We start from the raw sequence: 18,377 nt of genomic DNA, 5'->3' as shown, positions 1-18,377 counted from the left end.
CACGCGCATATTCGGGCACACACACATACATACACTGCCGGCCAAAAGTTTGAGACCACAAGTTAAAATATTATTTCTTTATAAAATGTGTTATAAATACATAGTATGATAAACAATTAAGTTAACCCCTGCGTATACAATGGACTTTAACTACTTTTCGAAGCCATCATTTCTATTTATTTTTATGTTATCATCGTACAAGGGTCTTTTGTCTAGAAACATCAATGGGCGCCGCGTGCGGACCGCGCGCTGAAGTCATTGTAATATTATTATTGCTGAATATTATTCATTATTTGGGCTTTGTTTTGTGTAAATAGAGTTTTAGGAAATTTTAACTTCCCTAAAACACTGTGAACACCTGACTTTCCATGGAGTAAATATTTCTCAATCTTGGTTAGTCTGAGCTCGTCGTTCTTACACTGAAGACATCTCATTATGGAAAAGTACGCCAAATTAGCGGTGAAACTCGTGCTGTTATCGTTGCTTTACACAACGAAGGCAAATCTGAACGTGCGATTGCTACCCAGCACAAGTTGTCGAAGACTTGTGTTCATAACACAATAACCCGATACAAGGAGACTGGCAGTAATCAAGACAGATCGCGGTCGGGAAGGCCGAGAGCTACAACTTCTAGCGAGGATAAGTTCATCGTGGTAACAAGCAAGCGAAATAGACGCCTGACAGCACCAGAAATCCGCGCTGAAGTGAACAAATCCCGGTCTACACCTGTGTCATTGACCACAGTGAAAAGAAGACTAAGAGACGCTAATTTATTTGGTCGCGTAGCCGTCCGAAAACCTCTCTGAAAGCCACAAAACAAAAAGAAGAGAATGCAGTGGGCCCTCCTCATCGAAACTGGAGTGAAGAAGACTTCAAAAGAGTTCTATGGACAGATGAGTCCAAATTTGAAGTGCTTGGGAGCAAAAGACGTGTTTTTGTTCGGCGGAGTGCCAAGGAAAAGATGATGCCAGACTGTATCCTGCCCACAGTGAAGCATGGCGGTGGTTCCATTATGGTTTGGGGTTGTTTCTCCAGCCGTGGAACTGGAGATTTGGTACGAGTCGAAGGAATTATGAAAAAAGAGCAGTACAAACAAATATTGGAGTGTAATGCTGTACCATCGGGACTTCGGCTAGTTGGAGATGGCTTTATTTTCCAACAAGACAACGACCCTAAACACAGCTCCAAATTGTGCCGGGGTTATTTAGATAAAAAAGAAGCAGAAGGAGTGTTAAAAAACATGGTGTGGCCCCCTCAGAGCCCCGACCTTAACCCTATAGAACTTTTGTGGGAAGAGCTGGACAGAAACCTGCGCAGTTGTTGTCCCAGCTCACAAGAGGATTTGTGGAGAGTTTTGCAAGAAAGCTGGAACAATATTTCACAAGAAACAATAGACAAATTGATTGCCCGCATGCCAAGACTTGTCAACAAAGTGATTCAATGCAAGGGAGGGTTTTTTGATGAAAAATCTGTTTAGCTTTTCAACATATATTTTAAGTTAAATTGTCGAAGTGTTTAATATTTTTTGTTTATATTTCATCGCATTTGCCATACCTAATAAATATTTCAACAAATCCTTTCATGTTCAGCTTTTTATTTTGGGTTTTACATCAATTTCCAACTTTTATGTAGGTGGTCTCAAACTTTTGGCCGGCAGTGTACGAGCGAGCAGAGACGAAACTTCTCAGTATTCAATGGATTCACCGTGCGGGTGCCGGGTCCACTTGCAGGGAGAGGAGTTGCAACAGTGACTGTGACTTGCGACCCAGGTGTAGGTTTAAGGTGCCCCATCTAACGCGCGTTTAACGGTCACTTCCACCGTCCAAGCTCCTCTCTCTAGCTAACTACCTAACAGAATGAATAGTTGTGTGTAACAAACAGACAAACTGATATGTATATTACAGATCGTAGACAACTACAGGCAGCGCGAAAGGAGCTGGAGGAACAACAGAAAGACGTTGAACAACAGAGAGAAAGGCTCTACAGGCGCCTGGAGAGATTACAACAACACGGTTGGAACTAACCTACTTAATATATACATTATACACAGTGTGTAACGAAGGGGAAAACAGGAATTTAATACATTACACTTTATACTTAAGTTTGTTATACCTTTTAACTGCTTTTGTATGGGAATTATTAAATTATAGTTATTTAAGTGAAAATGAGAAAAATAACAATGTTGTAGTTATTATTACAAATTTATTGATAACTACAAGCCTGCTGCATGTTGATGAAGCGAATCTATTCATGAATTAAACCAAAAAAAAATTATTTGATATCTGAACAAGTTTATTACCGAGTTCCTGAAAATGTCTTATTTCACATGAAAGCAGTATATATATATATATATATATATAGTTTTAAAACTATATTTTTAGAGATTTTTGTTTTTTATTTAATACAAAGAAAGCACTTATTATCTTACTTAACCAGTATAGTAGAGCCGTGCCGTATGACATTTCTGGTTGCTTATATGTAATAAAATAATATAATGAATATAATATGTTTGTTAGGTGGCGGATCTCAAGAGGAAATAGCTAGCGTTGGAACTCTGTCGCCTGATTCAAGTGTCAGCGATACCAACAGAAGGAAAGAACCAAAATGGAGAAGTTTGTATTGAATTGGTTATAAATCTTCTGATACATGTACTGACGCCTGGCTAACAGATATTATATTTAAACTGGTATTAATTTAAAAATAGTTTTTAATCGTTTTACACACAAGACTTGCAAGAAAATATGTCTTAACCATACTCTTTACCTTTAACAAGAATATGTATTGAATAGAATTTTATTAGATAGTATCAGCGGGTTTGGATGTCCTGAAAGTACTACTAATAATACTTGTATATTAAACTGACTCTGTACGTAACTAGATAACCGCGGTTCAACCGGCTCGGAGTCGTCGTTGAGCGCTTGCAGCGTCCGCGGCGCTGCATTGCCACCGCCACAGCTGCTGTCGGCGCACAACGAGACGAGAGCCACAGCGCGCGCGCCGGTACAGGTGATGCGAGACTGTTCTAGTATGAGGTAGTTCACCTCACAACAATGTATTGTGAGGTAAACGGTGTCACGGTCTTTGAGGTGAGACGGTAATGTCCTATGATGTTGTATTATAACGTTGTATTGTGACATAGATGGTACTGAATTATTGTGAGGTGATATACGGTGTTGTAATTCTGCGGTGAGATAGTAGTGTTGTATTGTGAGATACATGTGAGGAAATTAGATAGTTGTGAATTATGAGATAAATAAAAATGCTGTGTTGTGAGATGAGATGGTATTGTAAGATATATTATAGTGCTACCCGTATAACTAGAGCTGTGGAATGTTATCTGCTCTTTTATGTCACTATATATAGTATAGCTCACGTTATACTAGCCACGAAGTTGTTTCTTCTAATCATTGTTAGATTTTTTTAATATTCCGTTATACTTATCTCTATTATAATTTTTGTTATTATTCTTTAACAGCAAATGGTTAAACAACAGCTGCCGTTGAAACTAGCGAGCGGCAAAAACCAACAAGCGCCGCCGGGCTACCAGCGACTACACGAGTCACCCAACGAGGTAAAATAGTCTCTATTACACACAAAATAAATGTGATATTGCAATACCTTATATTATATGTAACACTACCATATACAAATAATTCATACTCATGTATGTGTGTACGTCCGTTATCGTATACCCTAAATGTATTGTGTGTGTGATTGTAACGTGAATGGAAACAGATCAAATGGTCTTTCAGGACTCGGAGTATCCGAACGTATTTTAACAGACAAACGTATAGTATCGACGTAAGTGAACGAGTTGGTCTCCGTAGATGTGTATTGTGGTGGATAGCTTGTGTGTTGTGTTAGCGATCGCTTCGGACGGAGCTCTGCGGACTGCAGCCATTTCGTCTGTTCAGCTTGTGCGGCATGCCGCTTGTAGATGTTTCACATTGATGTTTTTGATATCACACTACACTATGAAGGGTCTATATTTTAATGTGAATTTATTTGCCATCGGTTTATTTTAACATACATCTGATGGTTATTTACAATGCTATATCGTAGATTTTAATAATACTGAAATACGTTATAAGGAATGTATACACAAGCAAGATACAAGCTTAGTAGCGGACTAAAATATATTTGGATATTTATATGAATTAATATTAACAATTTTGTTATTATGATAGGTTTTTAATGAAAATTTTAAAAACCCACCACTGGGTAAACCAAACTTGTTTATACACAAAGTATGTTATAGAGCGAGACGGGTGATATACCTGTCTTACTTCCACATAATGTTTATTGTACGAGTTGATTACCTTTTACAAATATGCATGTAATATCGTAGGATTTTTTTTTTTGTATAAACATTTGCTTACTTCAAGTATAATGTGTATAGGTATATGTGTATGTGTGTAGGTGTTCCAATATTTCCAACACTTCTATCCTTATAGCGTAACAAATAGTAATATTTAAACTATTCTTAGTATCATTTGATACAATAATAATTTAATGTTCTTGTATATTTTAGTTCTAAAGCACTTAGTTTTTTCTAACATGTAGGTTTATATGTGATGTCCGGGATCTCAGCTCAGCTTTCACTGTTAGTAAGTTTTGTACAAATGTGGACAGTTAATGATTCACAGATCTATTAATTATTACAATGAGAATGATTTAGTTTAAAATATCGAAAAAATAGGCAAATTCATTTTAAGTGTTGGTTATTTATGTTATATCTACATACATATGTATATGTGGAATGACTCGCATATGACAATACAGTGTCTCTAACAGATGATATATTATATTTCGACGTATAATAATGTACGTATTGTAATTTCTCAGTTGCCGCCTGTATGCCACACGCGCGCCGGCAGCTCGCCCGCGCCGCTCGCTCAGCAACACAACACACACAAGGCCACCAGGTGACGTCACACACACACACGCACACACACACACACACTTGATATCACTACAATCAGTGTGTAAAATAATGTAACCCAAATGACATCACAATACTATAGTTTACAAGTTCAATTCATTTCGTTTTACTCAGATCGTGGAAATGATGCTAGTTTATTACAGTCATTACTACTTTAAATAGGTTTTGAAATTGATATGAGGCGAGTACTGAAGATAAATAAACATATCGGGAAGTGATTGGTTGTTGAAGTGTTTAAGTCCACATCGATAGTCGTACAAAGGAAACTGTCATCAAAATTGGTATCTTCCAGAAAAACTGCTCAGCCTCACGAGGAATGTAGTATACTAAACTATATACAATGCATATTTCAGAACAAACACCTACCCAAAGCTGCCGGACAAGTTCCGCGTGCGATCTCCGGATGCCGCGCCCCCCTCGCAGGCCCCGCCCACCTCGCAAGCCTCCCCCCTCCCCCCGGCGGCCCCCTCGGAGGAGGAGGTCATCTACTTCTGACAGCAGAGACCGAGCCGCTGAGATTGTGTCGTGTGTTAACCTGGTACATAACGAACTCGCCGACGGACTCGTCTGACCGCGGTTAGAGCTTCATCGGTGTGTACCAAGCTAACACGAGGGAGAGGAGGCGTGGGGGGACACGGCGAGTGGTCCCGCTGCATACCAGACAAGATACCCGCTGCACCGGACTGGGACAGCGGCGCATTTAACAAACGCCATACATGAGATGACGTACAAACCCACAGGCGGCTAGGGATTAACTATCATATATCACGATACGTAGTCAATAGATACAAATCAATCCTTGTCTGCAACAAAAAGTGTAAACCAAATATATATGGAACCAGATTCACTGGACTAGAGGTTTGTAGTTTGTTGAAAGTTTATAATGTAAATATGTTACACGATCATGTTGACGTAGGACAGCGGCGGCCCCCGCGGCGAGCGGGGGCGCCACTGTCACTTGTTATAGAACCTTACTGTAAGGGTATAGAGAGAAAACTCTCGACTATTTACAATTAAATCGTTTGATCTGATAGGATTTAACCGGAGCTGTACTTGTACTGCATATATTTTTATTGAACACGCAATAAATTAGACAATTACCTGTTCTTATTATGAATAATTAGATATTTTTAAAGTTATATGGAGATGATATATATTTGTAAAGTAGCACTGTTTATAGTCTAAGACACAAAGCTTATATTTTCTCAAATGGACACTATTTTATCTCATCTATTATTGTAATGAAGGGGTACGTCTTCTGAGCTTACGATTCAGATCTTTATGTGGACGCGATAAAGTCTACAATTGACGAGCAATGTTCGGTATTTTCAGTACGACTAGATCGCTTAGGATCGCTCGTGCGGTCGTACCGGCCGTATGTAAATATGTTGACATTTTATTATTAGGTAACTGTTGCGGTTTGTATACATTGAGAGTTTAAGATTCATTATTATATATTTAACTCGTAGAACAATCTGTCGGTCGTCGGGACTGCGACGTCTTCGCCGATGGACCGAGCTCACGCCGTCGAGACTCGAGACTAGGCAACTATTTTTCGTGCATTTACTGTAATCCTTAATAGATTTTTTGGGAGGTGATATTTTGAAGTACTGTCTTGTTGGGACTCGTAGTGATGTGTATACTGACGTTGATGTTTGGATATATTGTGTAAGGTACTATATGACTCATATGACTCGGTGTGACTCGGGTCGACTCGCAGCCACTTGCAGTAGTTTCGACCCGAGCGGTGTCTCCGGCAGCAGCATGACAATAATCGTATCGCGTCTCGTGTCCGTCGTTTCTCGTTTCTCATAATTCTAGTTCAATTCGTCCGCGCTGGATAGTTCGTTGCATTTATCGTCGCTCGGGGGCTCCGAGCCGAGCGCCCGTTTCTGTTAGTAGTAAGCATAATATTCTTTCAGTGGATGGATCGAGGGTTCGGAAGGTTACAGACGATTCGTTTGTATGTTTGTGATAATACTGAGGCCCTAAACTCGAATATTTGTAGAGGAGATTCTGCTAGCGGCGGCTCCCGTTGTGACTGCGCCGGTGTGTGGCCGCGGTTTCGGGAAGCCGTCACAATACGTACTTAATGATTTAAGTTATGTCTTTGTAATTATTTTAGCTTTAAACGCTATTTATATTCACACCTCGTGTCCAGACTCCATCCGTTTCGTTCGGGGCGACAATACTGCTGTGTATTGCTCAAAACTGCTCATTGAATACATTTTTATTATATGACATGTTCCGCGGTTTTTCTCATTTTCTTGTTGGCATGTGTTTAGAATAGACGAATCGAAATAAACATTTACCTAGAACTATCACGTGTTTTATTCACAGCGTGCTTCCTGGACGTTGCTTTAGTGCGATGATAAGGAAACGAATTAAACCTCCAGTCAACTCTAAAGAGATGTCTTTATTGTTATTACAAATAATCTATTGTTTTAAATTAATCGACAGTTATCTAAACATTACATACATATGCTTATTTTAACTTTGATGAATTTACTCATTCCTGTTCCGAGGCGACGACCGTTCCAAGATAAATTTTTACATCATAGAAAGCGCTCAATACTTCCGAGGTTTCGTTCTAAATGCATCCGTCACAGAACATTAATGAAATAGTAGACACGTACCTATATAGAATATAACAAAACCTCGGCGGGGGAATTTACTTAACGAACGACGTGTGACCATCGCAACGTCGGGTACGTGCGAGGTCCGCCCGTGTCACACCGGCACGAGCGTCGACGAGTGAGCGCGAGTGCAGGGCTCGGGTCACACCGTCGTTGTATGTGCGTCGTGAGGCGATCATTTGAGTCTCTGCAGCACGGTGGCGTTCAACAGGTCCGCCTGCGCCAGGGTCTGGCTCTCGTCCAGCTCCACCCTGGGGAAGGCGGCCAGCAAGGCGAACGACGTCAGCTGGTACGTCGGTTCCGCGCGAGCCACGAACCGAGCGAGGTCCGCCACGGTGTGAGAGTGGTTGAAGCGACCCGTCAGGCGACTGCCGTCCGCCAGGCGGAACTGCAAGGAGGACATACACACATTAGCATAAGATAACACGTGCGGGTAGCAATATAATCAGGGACGAGTTACTCGGTGGATTCTTAATAAAATCATATGAAACACCCATACTAGGATCTGTACACACAAAACACGTCGCTGGACATCAAGTTTGTTCAATAGTCATGTAGAGTTTACGGTGCTCCGTGGCACATCAACTGTGAGAAAATCGAAGCGATCGATAATTAGCAATCACTACATACAATCGCTCTTCTTATTATTTTAACCCAGCACTATCTACTTGACGTATTTCCTATCTTTCTCGAGGAATCCACTAAGTAGTATGTTCATTATTCATAACAACTTTACATATTAGTAGCAGTACATGTGTGCGTGTGTGTATGTGTGAGTGTGTGTGTTTGTGTGTGTGTGTGTGTGTGTGTGTGTGTGTGTGTGTGTGTATGTGTGTATGTGAGTGAGTGTGTGTGTGTGTGTATGTGAGTGTGTGTGTGCGTACGTTCGTGCGTGCGTGCGTGTGTGTGTGTGTGTGATGTACCTGTACGGAGGTGACGGGAGCGGTGTCGTCTAGCTGCACGTCGTTCTGAGCCGCTCGCATGTTCGCCTCTCGGTCTCCGCCGCTCGCCGCCACCGGACACGTGGCGCCCACCGTCGGCGGAGTGGGGCTGGGGGAATAGAGGCGCAGAGTATAGCACGAGTTGAACATATCTCATATAAGCCATAATAAATGAGTTCAGCTTTTGAGTTTACTGATATATATATACAGTGGATTTTATTTATTACGACCTTGGTTGTAGCGACCATTTGTCTATAGCGACGTTAAATCTCAGTCCCTTGAGTTAAAGCATTAGCAATAGCAAGCAAAGGTGTTTCAAAAATGTTAAATTTTTACCGGTTGATTACGAAGCAAATAGAAAGGCCTGGATGACTTCAGATATTTTCGAAAAAGTTCTACGAAAATGGGACTCCCAGTTAAGAAATAACAAAAAGAAGATCATTTTATTTATTGACAATTGCCCAGCTCATCCTAAAATTGAAAATTTGACCAACACAAAACTGGCATTTTTACCACCAAACACAACATCAGTGATTCAACCTATTGATCAAGGGATAATTAAAACTCTCAAAAGTCATTATCGGAAGATTTTAGTACAGAAAATGATGAACGACATTGAAAAAGCGGCAGGCTCATTTTCCGTTAATCTTTTAAATGCTATTGAGATGATAACTACGGCATGGGCTCGAGTGACTCCGGAAACGATCAAAAAGTGTTTTCTACACGCTGGGTTCTGTAAATCTTCGGTTATCACAACAATTGACGACGATTCTGACGATGAGTTGGACATACCATTGGCACAGCTGACAACATCGTCAAGCGGAACAAATGTTCCGGATTGGGAAACATATGTCAATATTGACAGTCAGCTTATCACCACTAGCCATTTGACTGATAATGAAATTGTTGAAACTGTTGCTTCATTACCTACAACGCAAGATGAGGAAAATGAGGAGGAAGAAGAAGATGACAAGGAAGGTGAGATTCCTACAACTGAGGATGTGTTATGTGCAGTGACAAGGCTCAAAAGATATTGTCTATTTGGTGATGGAAAGGATAATATAGACATTGAAGGAGAAATGAAAATAGAATACACCCTACAGCGTATGCTAGCGCAAAAAAATAAATTGAAACAAAGTAATATTACACAATTTTTTAAATATATCAGTAAATAACTATGTGTGCAAATATTTTTAAAAATAAATGAATATAAACCATGAACATGTCTGTATCTTTTTGCCTTTGCCTGTAACGACATCCGGATGTAACGACGAAATAACAGTGGTCCCTTCATCGTCGTTATAGCCGAAATCCACTGTATATATATATATATAGGTAGGGAACACATTTAACTTGAACCAAACCTTTAAACTCCGGAACGCCCCCAAAGTGACATTTGTTTTATTCACTTTTGCGCGGGAAAGTATTTGTCGACGCGATTTGTGAGTGTCTTTGGAAATTAAATTTAAATTATTTAATATGTTTTGGCTTAAGATAATGATGGGTTAAAACGCTTTGAGACCAGCTGGGTGCAGTTAAGATGTTATTTAAAAGTGTCTTTATGAGACAACTATATTTTGTAATGATTTTGTTATAACCCTAAGTATACAAATACACATCATGGGACACTCATGTAAACTTTCCAAACATACTCATTACCAGAGGCTAGTAGAGAGCAAAAGTACTACTGTAATAACATCTAAGACTCGCGATTATTCATTTAAATGAAAATATTATTTACGGATTACTGCGCGTATTTTATTATTTTTAAAAACTCCCTCCACCCACACGGCGTGTTTTGTTAACGATATCCGGTCCGTAATCCGAGAAAATTAGTTTCATTTATACGGACACTGTGTTCATGTACACTTGCCCTCCGCCCTGGACTAACCTGCCTAACATGTGACCTTTGCCCCCAAAGGGCATGTGTTTGGAGGCGGGGCGAGGACACTCTTCATGTCGCTTGTCCTCTAGACTGAGCTTCACCTCTCCGTGTCCGCGGAGCTCGGGAGGTATTGTGCTGAAATAGAACCCTTATATATAACATATATATAAAAAATAATATTATGTAATATCTTTGAGATATTTTACTCTCAACATTTGTAAAGATCCATTTGATGGAGACTAATACAAATGTCTTAGGGTTGTTTTTGTTTATACTAAAAGTAAGCATAGCTTTAAATAATACTTATGTATGTGACGTATTTAGTTTCAAGTCCATAACTTTAAGCATTTTACGATTAAATCTGACGTCACGACACAGATCAATATATGTCATTGGCTATAGATGTATGCAGAGATTTTTGAGAACTACTAATACTAGTTTTTGCCCGCGACTTTGTCTGCGTTAGTTTCAGAATTAGAAATGTATAGCTGACCGGGCGAACTCTACTCCTCCTGAAGGACAGTAGATAAGAAGATTTTGGATTTGATCAAAATATTTTGTTTTTCCATCTGTTCAAAATCTATCCTATATCCTTCTCCTTGTTCTAGGCTATCTCTCCACCAATTCTCAGCCAAACCCGTGCAGCCGTTCTTGAGTTATAAATATAAACTAACACGAGTTCCTTATATATATATATATATATATAAGGACATGCATGTTACCCTCGTCGTATACAGCTGAGGAAATGTGCGTGTTCAGGATCAGAGTACAGCCGCAGGGGTCCGTCGTCCACCACGAACCCGGCGCGGTATAGACGCAGGCGGACCACGCGAGGACCCTCCTACACAAATATACATACTATACATACCAGTAGAAAATGAGATATCGTTTTAAATATATTTTTTTGAGTAATAAGAAACAAAAACGATTATTATTGTCTTACGTTATTCATTAATTTTACTAAAACAACAATAAAATGAAAAATTATAATATAATCGTAATTCAATTCATGTATTTATTCTTATATATCAAGATAATTTTTTTTATTAATATTATTGTTATCGAGAGATTATTTTTAATGTGATATAATACCTGTTGCTGTGCAGCACTTCCAGGTGTGACCTGTTCATGATCATCAGTTGTCTGACCTGGAAGGTAGTTAATGTTATAATATGAACGTTATATTATAAATAGAGACTCAAATCAACTTACCTAGCCTGTACCCTACACCACCGAATAGCCCCGAGCGCCCCCTACTAGTCGACGATTGTTCCTCGTCGAAAACAACTGCACCCTGTCTGATAAAACACAGATTATTAAAAATGGTGGGTCAAAATGAAAGTAAATTATATGTGCATGCAATTTAAACCAAGAAAATAATTCATATCATAAATTAATTATTATAGAACAACGAGCACGTATTCGCAGCTAATTTCAAGACGCTCACACTGTTTACTTCGCATGTACTTGGAATATACCGTCTCACTCTCTTTCTCTCTCCTACTTTCTACATTTGCGTATCTCTCTTTCTCACTCTCACATCGTTTAATGTTTAACGCAACCTTATTGGGAGTCGCATAAAAAAATTTCACTTCAAAAATTGATAATTATGTATAATATACTATATCATGTATTAGAATTTTTATATATTAAAATTTGTGTTAGATTAAATAAAATTAGTCCGTAAAGGACAAATTAAGTGTATAATCTCATATCAATCAAGTTTTCATAACGACACTAATATTAAACAATAGGAAAAAAAAATTGTTTAAAGCAAGACATCTTGCTAATACTGGCTGCTATCTTAAATTTAATTAGCTAACATGCATAAAAAATTTCCAAGTTTTACTCCTTCGATTCACATTATTTTGAATTATTGTTAAATAAATTACCTGAGCCACATTTTGGATTTGAAGCAATAATGTAAAAAGCGGTGATTTACGTGCAAAAAATTTAAAAAATTAAGTAAATCAAACATGTGAGATCAGAGAGAGTATTGAATTTTGCAATTTGCAAGTTGTGATTAATTCAACTTGAATCATGAAAATTCCAATAACAGTGTGGTAAAATTATGTAACACTAGCTGATACCCACAACTTTGCCCAGGTTTGATATATAAACAATGATTTTGTACAATCCCTAAATGTAGTACTTATAAAAACCATACTTTATCTCTTACTCTTATAACTAATGTCTTAAAACTGAAATAACTAATTTTAATCCTGTAGTTTTGCAGTTCTAGCCTAACAACTGCACACGCATACACACATACGCACACACACACACACACGCACACCCACGCACACACACACGCACACACACACACACACGCACGCACACACACACACGCACACGCACACACACACACACACACACACACATATATTATTTACATAGGTTATGATATTTATTGACTTACTCCCTGACACTTTTGAACATTTCCGTTATTATGTCTTTCCTGCCTTTCCCCGGTCCAAGAATCTGTTGACCGGACCTCTCAGAACCTCCAGCGTAGAAAGCTTGAGCTGTAACAAATGGCAGAAATTTCATTTTATCTTTAGCTTTCTATCTTTTATCTTATATTTCGCATCATTTAAAATGTACGAAACATTATAATTTTACTGTAATCTTCATTATTGATTAAAAAAAATTGTAAGTGAAATTAAAACAGTACAAAGTTAATGTGGATGTTATACAGGAATTAAATATCTTTAAATTATAGGGAATTTGTTTGAATGCTTGAATGTATATAAAATTTTAACTTTATAATTATTATGAAATAAAAAAATTTTTCCATTTTCATTAAATAGCATAACAGTATTGAATAATATTAAAAATTATTATCCCACTGTCAGAAACTTCACCGGCAATATTTTTTATATAAGATGTCACCGTGGAAGCTCTAAAACGGTCACTTTTTAAATTTCCTATATATATTTTACTCTCTTGTACATATCATATAATGTGTCAAAAGCTAATGTTAAATATACATATATTAGCATTTTACATATAATACATTGCTATGTAACTACTACAATTTATTAACATAAACCGACCTGAATTTTCTCTCATTTGTGATATTTCCTTGCTCAATTCAAGATTTTCTACCAACAGTCTATTAATTTCATTATTAAGTCTCTGTATCTCTTCTAGCATTTCATTTAATTGATCTCTTTGTGAGTTACATTTATCACAATCCTCTTTCTTTTTAGAACATGATGGTGGATGACAAAAGAATTCTTGAACAATTTCTACTCTCACACTATTATTCCGTCCACACACTGATACTATACAATATATATCAGTCAATCACATGGCCTTATACACATAATTATAAAAAAAATTCTAAGTTCTAATGTTATACACTATGTTAGGACAGTATAATGAATAATACATACTCTCTTCATCTTCACTAGAACTTTCTTGTTGCAGCGAATCCAGAGTCGCGAAGTGAGGGTTGGATTTCTTTTTATCTTTTTTTTTGGCCTGCACTGGTGACCGTGGAGGTGAGTCCATATCACTATCCGACATAGGCTGTACACCGCCAACCGCAGGAGAAGCACTAGGCGCTTCTTCTATATGACCACCGTGTTCGTAAAAACTTGAGAGAGCAACCTGAGAATTATATATTATTTATTATGTATGTATGTATGTAGTCCATGTTAATCATTACTATATTTTGAGTTTTTTTTTAATGTCACTTTAATAAGTAATTCATTGATTTGATTGTAGGAATCCAAATAATTATAAATAAAATTGTTTCTTGCCTCTAATTGCCAGTTTGATGATTCTAAAAAGAATCTACTTCGATTTTCATCGGCGCCGGTAACGTCACAGAAATGTCGCAGCGTGTCTTCCTTATTCCCAGACATCTTATGAATGTCGATTGTAATATAATAATACTAAATTCACTGGTTTTACATTAACTTCTAGTGCCGATGTTGTCAATTTACTCCCATATCAAACTCAAAACCAAGCAAGTCATCGAAGTTTTCAAAGCAATGATCTAAAACAGATTAAAAATATTTTATATGAAACTAAGCAAAATTCTTTTTTTGCTTTGAATACATATATAGGAATTAAAGGTAACCTTTGGTAAATTTTGCGTCCTAAAATTACCAATAAAACGTATAATAATAATCAAGTAAAATTCCGAAACTACAGTTCCTATTACATTTATTCAAGGTCAGGGACTCTATTTAATTTTATACCATTTTTATGGAGAATAAAATTTTTAGGGTGTCTCACAAAACCATTTTACAATTTATTTCTAATTATATCTACTATATAATAAATTGTAATAATATAAAATTTTATATTAATATTCTTTTGACAGTTCCAAAATGACGATGACAGTTGAGGCATTGCGGATTGCGGATCCTTTTTTTGTTAGGTTTTGTTGTACTTTTTATTACAGTCAATAATTTTGTCAAGATATAATAATGAAACATTTTAGTGTATGTTTGTATGTTAAAGATATACTTTTATAGCTAATTATTTTTGTGTTTCTATTAAATGAAGACCGCTCGAAAATCATCAAATAATATCATGAAGAAATATTATCAGCTGATTCTTGTTGTTGTGTGTTTTATAAGTATTGTTACTCTTCTTATATACCGACATGAATATTATCGTCTAAGGTATGTTTTGGAAGTGCTCAACTTTTTCGGAAAACCAGGATTATCTGAGGTTGAATTCTGTGGTCCCGGTTTTAACGCTACTATGCTTTCGGAGATTCTACGTAACTCTTCCATGGAGGTACGTGAAACGCCACCTCTATTCCAGCAAATCGACGAAAATTTTTATTCATATTCATCATTTCTGCGGTCATATAACAAATACGAAAAACTCGAAATAACCGAAGCACACATTATTAATACTATTGTGATCGGAAAAGCGCATGTGCAACCTCGTTTTCGTTGCAATATATGGTTCGAAAATAGTTCTAAGCCGAAAGCTGGTAGATTTAGCTTTAAAGCAGCTTCGGAAATAATAAGTGATTATCAGTTGTATATATTTGAATGTTCTTTGAGTAAAAATCTCGGGAAACCAGCTGGGATTAGTTTCTATGTTAATGACTACAACATAAATCCAATGTATGCACCAATAAATAAAGTTATCCAAGTGAACACTAGACGCAAAGTCCGAGAGAGGAGCAGTATTAAATTTGTTAATAATATTGAGCCGGCATTCTGCGTTATACCAAATCATGTGCCAATAGTATCGAGAGATGCGTTTATAGAGTTTCTTGTGTTCCATCATATTATGGGAGTGAATTATTTTACAATATATGATGGGATGATATCTGAAGATGTCATCAAAAGGTTGAATTTGTTCCCATCTGATATAACTCAGTGGGATATACAATTTTTCCCTCTAAATTATCCATTTGTGTTTGCAAAGTCCTACAAGATTGTTAGGAGTGCTATAGAATTGGATTGTCTGTTTAGACACTACAAATATGACAAAGAGGAGTCAAGTAAAGTAAGTCATGTGGCTGTTCTCTCGTGGGATGAATTTTTGGTGCCGAGAGTACACAATAGTTTTAAGGCTGTTTTAGATGACTTTGATCCCACAAGAGCTCTCCGAACATACACTGTGGAGCCCTTGTTATTCTGTTTAAATCAAAATGATGATGATAATGTAGAAATCGGATATCCGGCCATTATGAAGAAAACCCATTATTATAATATACCACAAAACAAAGTGCCAATACACGTAAGGAATTTAGAAACTATGACAAACTTTGACGATCTGTTTAATCTAACAACAAGTATCAAGAAAATACCTCTAGAGCTGCTGGGAGCTCATAAGTATAGTGTGTGCCGAGATTGGAAGACTTTCAGTCCTGGCGGCTATAATGAAACTGAGATGCAGGTTTTCCAACACAAATTCGAAGGTGCTATGATAAAATATGGACAGAGTCTTGTTAGCAATAAAGTGTATAGATTGTATACATCCGGACAAATATGGGAGAAAAATTCTATAGATAATGTTAGAGATATGTTATAAGTTTACCGAATGATATATTGAATGTTGAGCGTTTTATATTGATAATAGTAAAAGTGGGCACAGTGTTATTGCAGGAACATTAGTTTGTCTGAGTTATAGTAATGTTAGTTGTGTATTATTCATGAATGTTGGAAAAATTATAAGTAATTTAAATCAACAAGTGCTAGTGTTGTACAACTTTACATTTGATTGTAGAATACTTAATTACGAGCCACCTATGTGAGAGTCATTTATAATTCTCTAGGATATGGAAATATTGAAATTCAATTGACTTAAAATTCTTATATTGGCTAAGCTTCTCAAAGTATGATCAATTAATAATTTGTACGGCAGTAATTTGTGTTATAGCAATTTCAAGCAATTATCTTGCTTTTAGACTATAGAGAATTGAGCACTTATTAGATTCTAGAGACGAAAGTTTTAAGGAATAGCTTATAATAATAGGAAGTATCACTGCCACATTAATATGTACTAGGAAACAAATCAGAGGTTTCCAAAATAAGTAACCAATTTACTTAGAACCCTTTCCGCAAAGATTTATTATGCTGAGGTGGTTTAAAATTCATGTATTTCTTGAAATTGTAAATTTTTTTCATATACACAGTGTGTTTGGTTTCCATAACAGAGCTATTAACTCATAAGCCTGGCACTGACACAATTCTCGTCACAAAGTAGGTTGAGTCAAGTGGATTGAACTCTTAATTGCATTCTTATCTGTTGTTCAGAAACTTCTTGTGTATATTATCAAGTATTATAATTGTTGAGATAGATTATAAAATATTATTTTTTAAATAATTTATATATATATTAATAAGCCAAGCTATTTATGCTGGAGCTAGATTTGTTATTATAATTATTCAATACTCGGTTCATGATTTGCATTATTGTGGGAGATTGAATCTTGTCTCAATGAAACCCATTTTTGTTTCCGCTTTATATTAAATAGAAACCTAACTAAGAACATTTTAATGTATTATTATGGTTGTATTGTAATTAATAGACATGAAATTATAACTTCATCGGGCATAGTAGGATTTATAGCCCACCTTGGTTATTGGAGTTTTATATTGATCTCAACCTTTTTATATTCATAAAACCTTTATTTGATTATCACTATTTGTTGAAATTAAACATTTTTTTTTGTAAACCATTAATTTTGGGAAAAATCGTTATTCAAAGAAAGTGGTCATTGAATGCCCTATACCCGTCTGTCGGTCGTATGATATGGACACTGTTTCCATTATACAAGAGATGATTTTTAAATAAAAATATAATTGTAAATTATTAGGATTTTTGCAACAAAAATAATTAATCATTGATTAAATCTAAATATAATGATACTTTCAGTGATATACGATGACAGATTCATAGTAAAAACAATATTCATTGCCGGTTATCAGCAAAGAGATCAAAGTTAAAACTATAGGTACAGTTCGTAATTAAAAATAGGGATAATGGAAACAAATTATACAACGACAGGAGCTCTTTAACAGATATAGTGCATTTTTTTGTGTCTTAATTTTAATATTTTTTAAGTACACAAGTATTGTTCACGTAAAAATTAATAACACAACACATTTACAGTTTTAATGATAGTGCACATGGGGCCTGATTAAGGGATGGGACATGGGAAACAATTACTGTGGATCAACTAACATTTATTGGTTAAAGCTGGTGACCTCTGATTAGTAGTGTTATAGATTAATCAAACAATGTTAAAAAAAAGTTGTGCCTTGATTAAATGAGGGTAGTTGATTGTTCCATTCTTGTTTAAAATTACTTGCAAAGCAATAAGACTGCTTGTTTAATCTTGTTTAAATAGACCCATATATTAAATAAGTACTAAGTATATAACATATGTATATACTCTGTTATATCATTAATCTAGTCCTAATAGCGTTATCCGATATGTTTGTTTTAAAATCTTCATTCCCATTTAATAAAGTTTATAAAAAATAAAA

The 18,377-nt window shown here is 36.4% G+C and overlaps 3 protein-coding genes across 7 annotated transcripts in view; 2 read left to right on the top strand and 1 right to left on the bottom strand.

Moving 5' to 3' along the window:
- LOC116773472 (rho guanine nucleotide exchange factor 2) overlaps nucleotides 1-7,263 on the top strand; it is a 37,254-nt gene extending 29,991 nt beyond the window's left edge. For all 5 annotated transcript variants that reach the window (XM_061528774.1, XM_061528775.1, XM_061528773.1 and 2 more), the window contains 6 exons: nucleotides 1,905-2,012; nucleotides 2,517-2,612; nucleotides 2,879-3,006; nucleotides 3,476-3,571; nucleotides 4,846-4,925; nucleotides 5,296-7,263. In XM_061528774.1, the coding sequence (XP_061384758.1) occupies nucleotides 1,905-2,012; nucleotides 2,517-2,612; nucleotides 2,879-3,006; nucleotides 3,476-3,571; nucleotides 4,846-4,925; nucleotides 5,296-5,437 (650 nt within the window). In that variant the 3' untranslated portion in view covers nucleotides 5,438-7,263. The remainder of the gene's footprint in view (nucleotides 1-1,904; nucleotides 2,013-2,516; nucleotides 2,613-2,878; nucleotides 3,007-3,475; nucleotides 3,572-4,845; nucleotides 4,926-5,295) is intronic.
- Nucleotides 7,264-7,338: 75 nt separating this feature from the next.
- Nucleotides 7,339-14,419, bottom strand: LOC116773455 (NSFL1 cofactor p47). The gene is made up of 9 exons (XM_032665888.2): nucleotides 14,172-14,419; nucleotides 13,803-14,019; nucleotides 12,824-12,929; nucleotides 11,617-11,702; nucleotides 11,497-11,552; nucleotides 11,127-11,245; nucleotides 10,411-10,539; nucleotides 8,502-8,628; nucleotides 7,339-7,966 (listed from the first exon to the last, which is right to left on the bottom strand). The coding sequence occupies exons 1-9, from the start codon at nucleotides 14,274-14,276 to the stop codon at nucleotides 7,754-7,756; spliced, it is 1,158 nt and encodes a 385-aa protein (XP_032521779.1). The 5' UTR covers nucleotides 14,277-14,419; the 3' UTR covers nucleotides 7,339-7,753.
- Nucleotides 14,420-14,767: 348 nt separating this feature from the next.
- On the top strand, nucleotides 14,768-18,377 carry LOC116773544 (uncharacterized). Its single transcript, XM_032666022.2, has one exon. The coding sequence runs from the start codon at nucleotides 14,920-14,922 to the stop codon at nucleotides 16,414-16,416; it is 1,497 nt and encodes a 498-aa protein (XP_032521913.2). The 5' UTR covers nucleotides 14,768-14,919; the 3' UTR covers nucleotides 16,417-18,377.

This window comes from Danaus plexippus (assembly GCF_018135715.1).
Source record: "Danaus plexippus chromosome 22 unlocalized genomic scaffold, MEX_DaPlex mxdp_33, whole genome shotgun sequence".
Classification (NCBI taxonomy): domain Eukaryota; kingdom Metazoa; phylum Arthropoda; class Insecta; order Lepidoptera; family Nymphalidae; genus Danaus; species Danaus plexippus.
This window is presented reverse-complemented; position numbering and strand designations above follow the sequence as displayed.